Genomic DNA, 11,533 nt, shown 5'->3' on the forward strand with positions numbered 1-11,533 from the left:
TTGTGCAGGGATGCTTTTGAGTAGGGCTGCAATGAATGCAGCTGGAAGCAATCCTGGCCTATGGCAGATGTGGGGTGGGTCTTGATCTGTCCCGTGGTCGGGGGGTTTAGGCTCCGTGGCCCGTCAATCTTTTCCCTCTGCTGAGTCTGCTGCTAGCTAGTGACTGCCCTGAGGCAGGCCTGCCACTGGCACCTGGAACCCTGGGCCCTTTAAATCGTGGCCGGAGTGCCACACGGAGTGCTCTGGATGGCTTGTAGGGCAGCCTGAGGTGGTGGGAGTTTGCACTGGGAGGCTGTGAGGCTGGGAAGGGGTGGGGCTAAGGGCTACCTGCCCTAGCCCCGCCCTTTCTTCTGCAGGCCCCGCCCTTTCCAGGGACATGGAGCTGTCCCCCTCCACACCTGGCCTAGGGGCCCACAGAGGCGGGGCCGGATTTATACACGAGCTAAATAAATCTCAGTTTAGGGCCTCCGATTATAAGGGGCCTCTAAATTAAAAAAAAAAAATGACTAGGTTTTAATTGCATCTCTGCCTATTTACGGGTAAATATGGAAACATAAAACTTTATGATTTCTATTTCCATTGTGCGTTCTGGTAGAATAGTGCACCTTTTTGTGGTAATGCTGGGGGGCCGCTTAAACGGGGCATAGCTGAGGGCCTCTGCATGTCTGAATCCAGCCCCGGTGTCAGCAGACTTCTGCAGAAACGGCCCCCTGGCCCCCCACCAAAACCAGGACAAAGCTTGCGCCGCCAGCTCATTGTACTCAGCCTTCCCCCCCAGCCTGTTTATAAATACTCTTCTAGAATGAGGCCATGCTACCAATATGGTGCCACAGACTTGCCCAGCCCCCATCTGAGCAGGGTTGTGGAGGGCTGCTCCCCCCAGATTGTCAATCCCCATCCCCTCTGCTGTATCTGATGGGGGCAGGGGGAGCGGTGAGCACGGGGATTTAAAGGCGCAGTGACTCTTCCTTTTTTGCCTTTTTTTTTTTTGCTCAACAGATTTGGTCCCCCCCCCCCCTTTTTTTTTGCTCAACCAATTTTTTCCCCGCCATGTTCACCATTTTTTTTTAAGTATCTGGGTACCCTGCTGGTCGGCTGGACCTTTGTCTGCCCTGTAGTGCCAGTAAATTGCGCCCGGAGCTACCAGCGACAGGGCAGCAGCGCTTCCGTTCCACAGTGGGATGCGGTCCCTGAATCCACACAGTCTAAAACAGGACCAGGGAAACTTTTTTGGGCCGGAGGCTGCTGACCCACAGAAAAATTAGTCGGGGGCCGCCCACAAGCGAGAAGCAAAAAAGAGAAACAAATTGTCATAGAGGTGGCCCCGACTGAGAAGGAGAAAGACCTCGCACACCAGAGTCTGGGGCCCAAGTGAGTAGATTTTGTATGTCCCAGTCCCACGGGCTCCCCATTGCTGGTGGGGGGAGCTCTGAGGCTCAGGGGCCGGACCCAGGCATGCCGGGGGCCGCATTCGGCCTGTTCCCCACCCCTGGGGGTCTGGGCAAACACGCTCCAAACCACAGATGTTTTTCCTCTGGGGTAGCTTTATTCTTACAGGGAAAAGTTTTACACCGAGTGCACCCAAAGTCAATGCCACCAGAAGGCCCTGTTCCCTGGGGCCCATGCCTGGTTCACATGGCCACAAAGAAATGCACGCAGCTAGAATCTCGCAGGAATGGCAGGAAGGGCTGGCGTGGTGCCTGGGTGTGCCCGTTGGCAGAACCAACCCGCGAGGGCTTCCCGGAGCCAGCAGGGTTGGGGTGGGGCAGAAGAAGCCTGAGACAGGATTATAGTCCCTGTGGGGTACACGCTACATCTCGCAGGCTGGAAGGAGGAAGAATATTAGGCCTCTCTAGACCGCAGCGCTGCAGGGCGGAGACCCCTTTGTATAGCTCCCACTCCTCGTGGACTCCACTGGGCAGGTGGCTCGGGGTCGTGGGAGTCACCCTGTGCTTGCCGCGTGTCTGCTCCTCGGTCAGCAGCAGCGTTAGGCTGAGCACCGGGCACCGAACAGCGCCCCCTCCCCTGCCCGCTCACACTCGCCGCTTCAGCCGGAGGGAGTTGTCCAGGGAGACCAGCTGGTGCAGGAAGCCCCGGTTGGGGATGATGCCTCGGTGGTCCTTGACGGTCTTGATGGCTTCCACCAGGGTCATGCGTTGGCGGATCATGAGGTAGGCGAGGACCAAGGTGGCCGAGCGGCTCACCCCGACGGCGCAGTGGACGAGGATCTTCCCTGTGGGGAGAAGGGGAGCGGTGTCACGGAACAGCTGCAACCCCTAGGCCCCACTGCTCTGGGTCAGGGATGTCTAGGAAATAGCCCTTTAACAGTGTGGGGGAGATGGTTACGCCAGTGTAGGCGTTAGGCCGGAGAGGGGCATCCAGGGCTAGTGAGTGGGCCGCACGAGGGGCCCTACTGCAGCCCACGGTCCACACACCCCTTCTCCGCCCCCTTTCCCAAACCTCCGAGGGAAGGGGTCGGGCACTGAATTAGGTTATAGCTGGGGCAGATGATCAGACAACGGCAGAGGAGCAGGGTTCCCTTGGGAAAAAACGTGACACGTCATTGAAAAATCAAAAGCCGAAGGATTTCAGTTCCGAAATGCTGCCGGTTGGCGGTAATTCGGAACGTTCGTGCCCGCATTTTCCACTCTGGTTGGGTGGATCGGTCAGGTGACCTCTGCCATGCTGTACCACAGCCCTTTTCTAGGGAGGGGAAGGGATGCATCATGGGAGTCCCTCTGCCACAATGCATCTTGGGAGGTGGTGTCTGGCTAGGGAGCCTGGTGCCAAAGAGAACGGGGCTACGAGGCCACGGAACTACAACTCCCAGGAGGCTCTGCAGCCGTATGTCCAAATCCAGGTGTTCGCGGGTGGGGCTAAATATTTCAGGGTTTGGCTGAAAATCAAAAACTTTGTGTGTGTGTGTGTGTGTGTGTGTGAAAAATCCACGGAAATCTTGTGTCAGAGGCAACCCTGGGGGTGGGACATGTGGGGCCAATTTTCTCCATCTGATTTTCTGACGGGCTTGCACTGCGCCTGCTTAGTCACACCGCTGAAGTCGGCTGCCCGCCCTCGGTGCCCCTGCTGCTGGCAGGCCTGGGCTGTCTCCACTTCTCGTGAAAAACGTTTAGTCAAAAGCCCCCCGATCTTCCTTTGAAGCGCAGTTCTGAGAGCTACGTTTCCAACCAGCCTACTCCATGGTCCCCATGAGCCGGCTTCCGGGCCGTGTCTCCTGACTGTGAGAGGCCGAAGATGCTTGTGCCTGCTTTGCACCCCGGGAATCCAGGGCTGGGGACTCCAGATCCACCCCCACCCTGGCATTGGGTTGCCAGATGGTTTAATAAAAAATACCGAACTCCCTCCCCTTCCCTCCCCCCCAAAAAAAACAGGAAAAAAATTTGTTGGGGGGGGGAGGGGAAAGGACTGACCACGGCCGAAATACAGTTGCAGCCCCTTTAATTCCCAGCCCACTCCAGCCTGAGTTGCACCGTGTGTCCCAACCACCCTTCTGTTGAACGCCCAAGCCGGGAAAAACATTTTACATGTCTGGTATTTTCTGCATTTTTTTACCGGACGGAAGGCACAAATACCAGGCTCCCCAGTTCAATACCGGACTCCTGGCAACCCTAAATTGCCAGCAGCTGCATCCACCCCCTGCACCATAGGAATTCCCTGTGTCATGAGACGAAGGGATCCCCCTCAGATCTGGGACGTGCCACCAGGAGGGCATGAACAGGCCAGCCCATGGCCCAGAACTGGGGCTCAGGTCTCCTCCCGATGGATGGGGGGAGGGGTCTGGTCTGGTGAGGCAGAGGAGGCCAGATCCGGAGCTCAAAGGAGCATCGCACTGTTCCAGCGTGGTGTCGCTGGTGCCCGCTTCGCAGACCCAGGAGGAAGTGGCTGGATTCGGGAAGTTTCTATGAGCCATGCGCTCCTCACCTGGGGAAGGGCTGTGGAGGCGGGAGAGAGGATCCCCAGGTCTTGCTCAGCACAGAACCCCGGGTGGCGCATTGATAAGGGAAGAAGGTCATTAGAGACGAGGGGTCTCTCCTCTTTCCCGGCCAAGCTCCTGGTCCCAGCCCCTCCTCCAACCCTTCCCCTTCCCCATACCTCCTCTCTCGCTCAGCGCCTGGTGGATGAAGTCGGCGGCGGGGTGGAAGTAGGGGCTCATGTCGAAGCTGGGCGAGTCGTGGGCCTCGATGCCTAGGTAGCGGATGCCGGTGCCCTCATAAAACTCGGCGCCTCCTCGCCACTTGCTGTGCGAGGCGTTGAGGACGTGGGTGATGCGCAGGTGGGCCAGCTCCCGCCGATTGGCTGCTATATCTCTGCAGAGAGGGGTGCGGAGGGTTACAACGGAGCCCATGGGGGGACTTGATGTGGAGGCAACGGATGGGCCAGGCTGGCGTGGATTTATAGGAGGGAGCAGATCTGATGAAGGGGGGGAGGGGAGGGAAAGAGGGGGAGCCATTTTGTGGGGACACCCAAAAATGAAAATATAAGAACGTCTGTCGCTCCTTACCCAGTAACACACATCTCTCTCTGGGTATGTCTACACTACCACCCTAGTTCGAACTAGGGTGGTTAATGTAGGCAACCGGAGTTGCAAATGAAGCTTGGGATTTGAATTTGTGTGATTTGGTGTGTAGAGGGTGAATAAAGAAAAGTTATTTATTAGTTCCCTAAATAGAAGAACTAGAGGACACCAAATGAAATTAATGGGTAGCAGGTTTAAAACGAATAAAAGAATGTTCTTCTTCACACAGCACATAGTCAACCTGTGGAACTCCTTGCCAGAGGAGGCTGTGAAGGCTAGGACTATAATAGAGTTTAAAGAGAAGCTAGATAATTTCATGGAGGTTAGGTCTATAAAAGGCTGTTAGCCAGGGGATAAAATGGTGTCCTTGGCCTCTGTTTGTCAGAGGCTGGAGAGGGATGGCAGGAGACAAATCGCTTGATCATTGTCTTCGGTCCACCCTCTCTGGGGCACTTGGCACTGGCCCCTGTCGGCAGACAGGATACTGGGCTAGATGGATGTTTGGTCTGACCCAATACGGCCGTTCTTATGTTCTTATATATGGGATATTCTGACCAATCATTCTTTTATCCACTACAATTGGCGAGTAACATGGTAACAGCATCCTGACGAGTTAATAGTTTAGCTCGGCTAATAATTAAATCTCGCCGCGTTTTACTATCATGTGCTGCAGAGAGCTGTGGGAGAGACATTAAGAAACCCCTCACAGCTTCTCTGTTTGAGAATCAAATGCTTCATCACCCTTGCTCCCAACTGGGGTGCTTGCTGTGTTAGGTGTGTGTGTGGTCGGTCTGGTCAAGGAGAAACACACACACACACACACACACACACACACACACACACACACACACACACAATGCTACTGAGTCTCTGCCCCTCTTCCTCCCCACCCCCCCTTTTCCCCCTCCCCCACCTGTCGCCCCACACACAACCAGAACCCCCCACCCCCTGGGCCCGTCCTTACTGGTCTCCCAGATAGAGTCCTGGCCAGACCTCGTCGACATGGTTACAGGCCGTCTTCCCCGTGTACAGCAGCCTCTCCAGCTCGAAGACGCTGAGGATGGAGGGGCTGCCGGCGTCTTCCTGAACCCTCCGGCTGGGTGACCTGGAGCTGCTTCTGGAGAACCTGGACATGAACGCCATTGGAGCTGCCGAGACGCACGACGCATCCCTGTGTGGCCCGGGACGACAAGGCTGCTGCTGCTGCCACCCACAGCCCTGTCCTGTAAGGAGCGGAGAAAACCAGGTGGTGTTAGCACGGGCGTATTGCCCAGCCATGATGAGCTCAGACAGACAGACATGCTGGGCCCCTGGGATGGGGGTGAGGTGATGAGCGCTCTCTCTCTCTCTCTCTCTCTCTCTCTCTCTCTCTCTCTCTCTCTCTCACACACACACACATTGGGCCCCTGGAATGGGGATGAGGTGATGAGCTCTCTCTCTCTCTCTCTCTCTCTCTCTCTCTCTCTCTCACACACACACACACACACAGCCCCCGTAACACACAAACACACACAGTCACACACACATTGGGCCCCTGGGATGGAGGTGAGGTGATGAGCTCAAACACACACACACACACACACACGTTGGGCCCCTGGAACACATACACACACACACACATATTCGTGGGGCCCCTAGAACGGCGGTGAGTGGGTCGTGTATCAGAACTAGGGGTGCCCAGTTCTGGTTAATTGGTTAACCCGTTAAACGGTGGGTTAATCTAATGTTTCACCAGTTAAGCAACTAACTCGGGATCCGGGATGTCACGCCAGCCATCCCCCGCCAGCGGGGCTCCCGCCCCCAGCTCCCAGTCCCTGCTCGGGGGCTGAGGCTGTCGCCAACTTCCATCTCTCAGCCCCCGCTGAAGCAACCCCTGTCTGCAGTGGGCCCCTGTGGGGCAGGAGCAGCCCCCTGCCCACGACAGGTGGGGGCCGCTCCCGCCCCACAGGTTACCGGTTAACTGGCTTTGCGGTTCACCTTTCACGCCCCTAATCGGAAGCCTCCTAAGAGTCCCACAGCGGCCCAGAGTGACCTAGCCGCAGGCGGGTCCCCGGGGTCAGGATGGAGGCCGTGCATCTGAAGCAGCCCTCCTGCAAAGTGGGGGGCGTTTGGGGCAGAGTCAGGGCTCTGTGAGCCCAGCCCCGGAGGAAGCGGGGGCACTGAAAACCACGGGTGACCCCCCCCTTTACAGCAAAGGGGCACCATTCCAGCTCTGCTCTGCGGGGTCCGCGCCGCGCTGGCAGGAGCAGACTCCCCCGGGTTTTCTATTTAGGGAGCTGCCCAGCTGCTGCCGGAACCGGCCAGCGGGCACGGCCTGCCAGTCACGATGCCCGCTGGAGAGCCGGCGGCGCCAGCCTGTGACGGGAGGAGCTGGCAGGCCGGGAGGACCGGGCAGGGTGCCAGGCTGGAAGGAGAAGCAGGTGGAGGGTTTCGTAGGGTGCCACATGGGGCCTCAGCCTCTCGCGTCGCAGCAAACAGCCGCATGGGGGAGGGGGGCTGTTTTCACTGCGCTTGGGACAGCAGCCTCCGGGCGCCTTCGAAAAGCGGGAGGCTGCTCCCAGGGGGGAGGCCTTAATTGTGGGGCACGAGAGTTTTATTTCTAAGCGATAGAGGCCGGACCCCAGGCCCGTCGGCTAGTCACTAAACGGGTCCATTTTGCACCTGGCTTCCTTGCATTCGGGGCTGGTCCTACTGCCGACCCACCACCAGCCCTGTGTAACGGGCTCCAGCGGCCCCTCCAGGCTCCCTGCCACCCCCGGGGGTCCTACCACCTGCTGTCTCTATGGAGTCTGCAGCCTGTAGTCCCTTGGGTCCAGCCCACCTGCCTGGGAGGTTCTGCTGCCCCTGGGGGTCCCACCCCCGGCCCCAGGCTCTGCTCCTGGCCTTGGCCCCTGGGGGTCCCACCCCCGGCCTCCAGCTGCAGCAAAAGTTCCCAACTCGCCTGGACCAGGCAGGGCAGAAGCCTTTTGCAGCAATCGCGTTGGGTCTGTCTAGTTTGGGAGAGTCGGCAACCCAGTGGGCGACGAGGTGAACGGGGTATAAGAGGGGGGACATCTCGGCACCCCACCCACGATTTAGTTCCAGCACCACTGAGCCTCCCAGGACAACCCCACCCAGGTGGGGGACGGACCCAGCCTTGAACAGGTTCAGCCCTGGGAACCTTTTTCTCCTTTTCCGCCTTCCTCCTCCGTGCAGCCAGCCGAGCGCCGCTGCTGCTGCCGCCACGGACGAGTGGCCTGGAGCTGCCTCCAAGGTTCCGGGCACCCGTCCAACGTGTCACATCTCGGCTCCGTTCCCCTCAGCGGCGCCGCACTCGCCAACTGGCTGCAGAGGCTCCCGGGGGAGGGGGAGGAAAGGGAGGGAATTCAGAGTCGCTGGCCGGCTCGGCCCGTCCGTTCGGTCGCTCTGGCGCCCGGCCCTCGGCAGCGGCCAGCAGCCGGGGACGTCCAGCCCCTAGATGCCTACTGGAGTGCGCACAGAAGATGGAAACAGCGTGAGGGCCCAGCGGAATTCGGGAGGGATCGAGAGGGACCTGCTGGTTGCGTCCCTGCCTACTGACCTCGCAGCAGGGTTTTCTGGAGGCTGCTTTGGAGATGGTTGTGCAGGGCATGGAACAGACTAGTCTGGAGCCAGGGGTTCCCGTCAGCCCTGTGTGGCTGCCCAGAGAGTAATAGCAGCAGCATATACCATGGTCCCAGCTGCCCTGAGTCTCCTGCACTTTGCTGAATGTTTGTTCTGCTGGGTTGGGGAATAACATAGGAACAGCCAGACTGGGTCAGACCAAAGGTCCATCCAGCCCAGTGTCCTGTCTGCCGACAGTGGCCAAGGCCAGGTGCCCCAGAGGGAGTGAACAGAACCGGGAATCATTATGTGATCCACCCCGTCATCCGTTTCCAGACAAACAGAGACTAGAGACACCATCCCCACCCATCCTGACTAATAAATATTGATGGATGTTACCTCCATGAATGTATCTAGTTCTTTTTTTTAACCTTGTTAAAATCCTGGTCTTTACAACATCCTCTGGCAAGGAGTTCCACAGGTTGACTGTGTCCTGAGTGAAGAAAAACTTCCTTTGGTTTGTTTTAAACCTGCTACCTATTGATTCCATTTGGTGACCCTCTACTACTTATGTTATGGGAGCAAGCAAATAATTTTTCCCTATTCACTTTCTCCATACCTGTCAATATTTTATTAACCTCTATCATATCCCCATGTAGTCTCCTCTTTTCTGAGCTGAAAAGTCCCTGTCTTTTTAATCTCTCATCATATGGCAGCTGTTCCAAACCCTTAATCCTTTGTGTTACCCTTTTCTGAACCTTTTCCAATGCCAGGAGATCAATGCCAATAAATACCTGGCAAGCTTGAGGACAGCACTCTACCTCCTGGTACAGCCAGGGCTCCCGCTGTCAGCCCCAGGTGGCTGCCCGGGTACAGCCGGGGCTCCTGCTGTCAGCCCCAGGTGGCTGCTCCCCTGCCAACTTGGGAAATAGAAAAGGGGACCCCACTTCACCCTCGCCAGGCCTGAAGGGAAGAGCGTGGGGGTCTGAGCAGATGAGGCGAGCGCAGAGCAGGGGGTTGAACTGAGGATAGTGAGAGTCTGTGGGGTGGGAGGCTGAACTGATGGAGGGGGGGTGATGGTGAGGGCTGGGGTCTAAATGGAGGGGGAGACCTAATAGGGGACAGGGTTCACTTCTGGCTAGGAGACGGCCATATGCAGGAGCCAAGGGCTCTGTAGCAGGGGCCAAAATTACCTTCTTCGGCACATGTGGAAGAGTGGGGGACACGCCTGGTCACATATGCACCCCGGGGGGTGCCCAGGGGAGTTCAAACAGCAAGAGTCTGGCTGACCCCCCCCCACTAGAATGTTGTTTTAATGTAGCATGCTTTGGGGGCCACGAGTTTGGGGAGAGAGGGGGGGCGGGCGAAGGTGACACGACCGGACCTGTGCTGCTGCCTTTTCACGGCCGGTTTTGGCTGCACGGGTTGGATGAAAGCGAGTCAGGGTATTTCCTGCCTGAGCTGCAAACCCACCTTCGACTGCAGGGCGGACAGCCCTGAGCATTGGTGGGACAGGCCTGCGTAAGGCTCTAGGCCTCGTCTCCTGCCCCAGCCCCCCGTCGATGAGCAAGGGGCGGTAGTGGGTGAATATCACCAATTGCTACCTGAGATAGGGGACCTCAAAGCAGACCCCCCCAAACACCATTGTGGTCGGTGTATGTGGTGATTCTTGCTGCCTCCGCCGCCCCTGCCCCCCACATGCTGCACTTGGAGGGAGGAGGGAGACAGATAGACAGACGCATCCTGCCTACACACACGGCTTCTCTGCACAGCCACGGGATCACTGAGGACAGGCTGCCCACCCCCACATGCTCACAAGGAGACAGAAAGACAGGCAGACAGACGGGAAGCAGGCAGGAGACAGCCCCCCCTCCCAGCCCGTTACTCTACCTTTGTGCAGGCTGCGATTTCTCTGCTCAGGGGGAGTTTTCTAGCCCGATCCGGTCGGCCATGTCTTCCTGCCGCTGCAGCTCTTGCTGCTGCCACGGCTGCTGGAGAAAGGCTGATGTAGGAACATCTATTTTAAGCCATGACATGTCCAGAGGCAGGTTTGTTTATATCATGTGTGTGTGTGTGTGTGTGTGTGTGTGTGTGTGTGGCAGGGGGGGAAGTTGGAAAGGGAGAGAGAGAAAGCAGAGGGAGACTGGTACAAACCCTGCATGCAAACACACATATGAATATGCATGCACACGCTCACACAATCACACATATAAACCCCCCCACCCACACACACAGCCACGAGAATGTGCACATCCAAAAACTCACATCCAAACCCACACAAGTTCTTCATCCCCGCTGCCTCGATACACAGCTAGTACAGGAAATAAAAAAGGAAAGGTGGTTTATTCTACTGATGGAAAGCTCTATATGACGGCACCTCTGCACAACAGGGCTAAAGTGGAATTAAGCTACATAACTTCAGCTACATCAGTTGCGTAGCTGAAGTTGAAATAGCTTAATTTGGCTTTTGGCACTGTCTGCACAGCAGGAAGTCGAAGGAAGGACACTCTTCCTCTGAGTCTACACTACACTTCTTTTTTGGAAAAAGGTACGTAAATTGCATTCTGCAATTCGCATACCGTTTTCTGATTCTTTTTCCAGAAGAGGCTTTTCCAGAATTTGGCTCATCTACTCTGGGCCAAATTTTGGAAAAACCTCCTCTTTCGGAAGAGCCCTTCTTCCTCGTGAAAAACATTTCGGAAGAGCAGACACGTTCCCTGGACGTGGGGGAGTTTTTCCGGGATACGTCTCTGGTATCCCAGAAAAACTCCGTAGCATAGATGTAGCCTGACTTCCCTTACTCCTCGTGAAATGAAGGCTACAGGAGTCAGAGTAAGAAACCCTCCAGCTCGCCATTATTTCGATGTTAAGGCTTGTAGTGTAGACCCGCTCTGTGTTATTCTGAAATAACGCTGCTGTGTAGACATACCCTGAGAGCTAGCCAGAAGTACGAATACTAATAACTGGGAAGAGAGTCAGAGGTTGTGTCTAGACTGGCAAGTTTTTCCGCAAAATCATTTGCGCAAGAGGGCCAGTGTAAACAGCACAGTACTGTTTTCCGCAAAAAAGCCCTGATCGCGAAAATGGCAATTGAGGCTTTTTTGCGGAAAACTGCGTCTAGATTGGCCACGGACGCTTTTCCGCAAAAAGTGCTTTTGTGGAAAAGCGTCCTGCCAATCTAGACGCGATTTTTCCGAAAATGCTTTTAGCAGAAAACTTTTCCGTTAAAAGCATTTCCGGAAAATCATGCCAGTGTAGACGTAGCCGTAGAGTTTAAGACCAGAAGGGAGGGCCAGCTCATCCAGTTTGAGCTCCTCTCACAGGACCCCAACACCACCCAGCACCCACACCCTAAACCCAACACCTGAAAATAAACCCAAGTGTGAGAGCCGGCAGGAGACTAGACTATACACCAGCAGCTTTCCATTTTTTTTCTCC

At 56.4% G+C, this 11,533-nt stretch overlaps 1 protein-coding gene across 4 annotated transcripts; it reads right to left on the reverse strand.

Annotated features, from left to right (window-relative positions):
• Positions 1–1,033: 1,033 nt before the first annotated feature.
• Positions 1,034–10,172, reverse strand: DUSP26 (dual specificity phosphatase 26). Of its 4 annotated transcripts, XM_075910746.1 has the most exons (6): positions 9,986–10,170; positions 8,495–8,588; positions 7,695–7,998; positions 5,499–5,757; positions 4,111–4,325; positions 1,034–2,233 (listed from the first exon to the last, which is right to left on the reverse strand). In XM_075910746.1, exons 4-6 carry the CDS (start codon positions 5,675–5,677, stop codon positions 2,034–2,036), a joined length of 594 nt encoding a protein of 197 aa, XP_075766861.1. In that variant the 5' UTR covers positions 5,678–5,757; positions 7,695–7,998; positions 8,495–8,588; positions 9,986–10,170; the 3' UTR covers positions 1,034–2,033. The 4 variants fall into 4 exon arrangements, with proteins under 4 accessions (XP_075766861.1, XP_075766860.1, XP_075766859.1 ...); XM_075910745.1 differs by lacking the exon at positions 8,495–8,588 and having other exon boundaries at positions 7,665–7,998; positions 9,986–10,172; XM_075910744.1 differs by lacking the exon at positions 8,495–8,588.
• Between the last annotated feature and the right edge of the window lie 1,361 nt (positions 10,173–11,533).

This window comes from Pelodiscus sinensis, chromosome 28 (genome assembly GCF_049634645.1).
Source record: "Pelodiscus sinensis isolate JC-2024 chromosome 28, ASM4963464v1, whole genome shotgun sequence".
NCBI classification, from domain to species: domain Eukaryota; kingdom Metazoa; phylum Chordata; order Testudines; family Trionychidae; genus Pelodiscus; species Pelodiscus sinensis.

Excerpts from the sequence above, each read along its gene's own strand:
- DUSP26 (XM_075910747.1), bottom strand. The coding sequence starts at position 5,677 with ATGGCGTTCATGTCCAGGTTCTCCAGAAGCAGCTCCAGGTCACCCAGC. Across the intron at positions 4,326-5,498 it reads GGACTCTATCTGGGAGACCA|AGATATAGCAGCCAATCGGC; the intron begins GTAAGGACGGGC and ends CCCTCTCTGCAG. Across the intron at positions 2,234-4,110 it reads GGCGCTGAGCGAGAGAGGAG|GGAAGATCCTCGTCCACTGC; the intron begins GTATGGGGAAGG and ends TTCTCCCCACAG.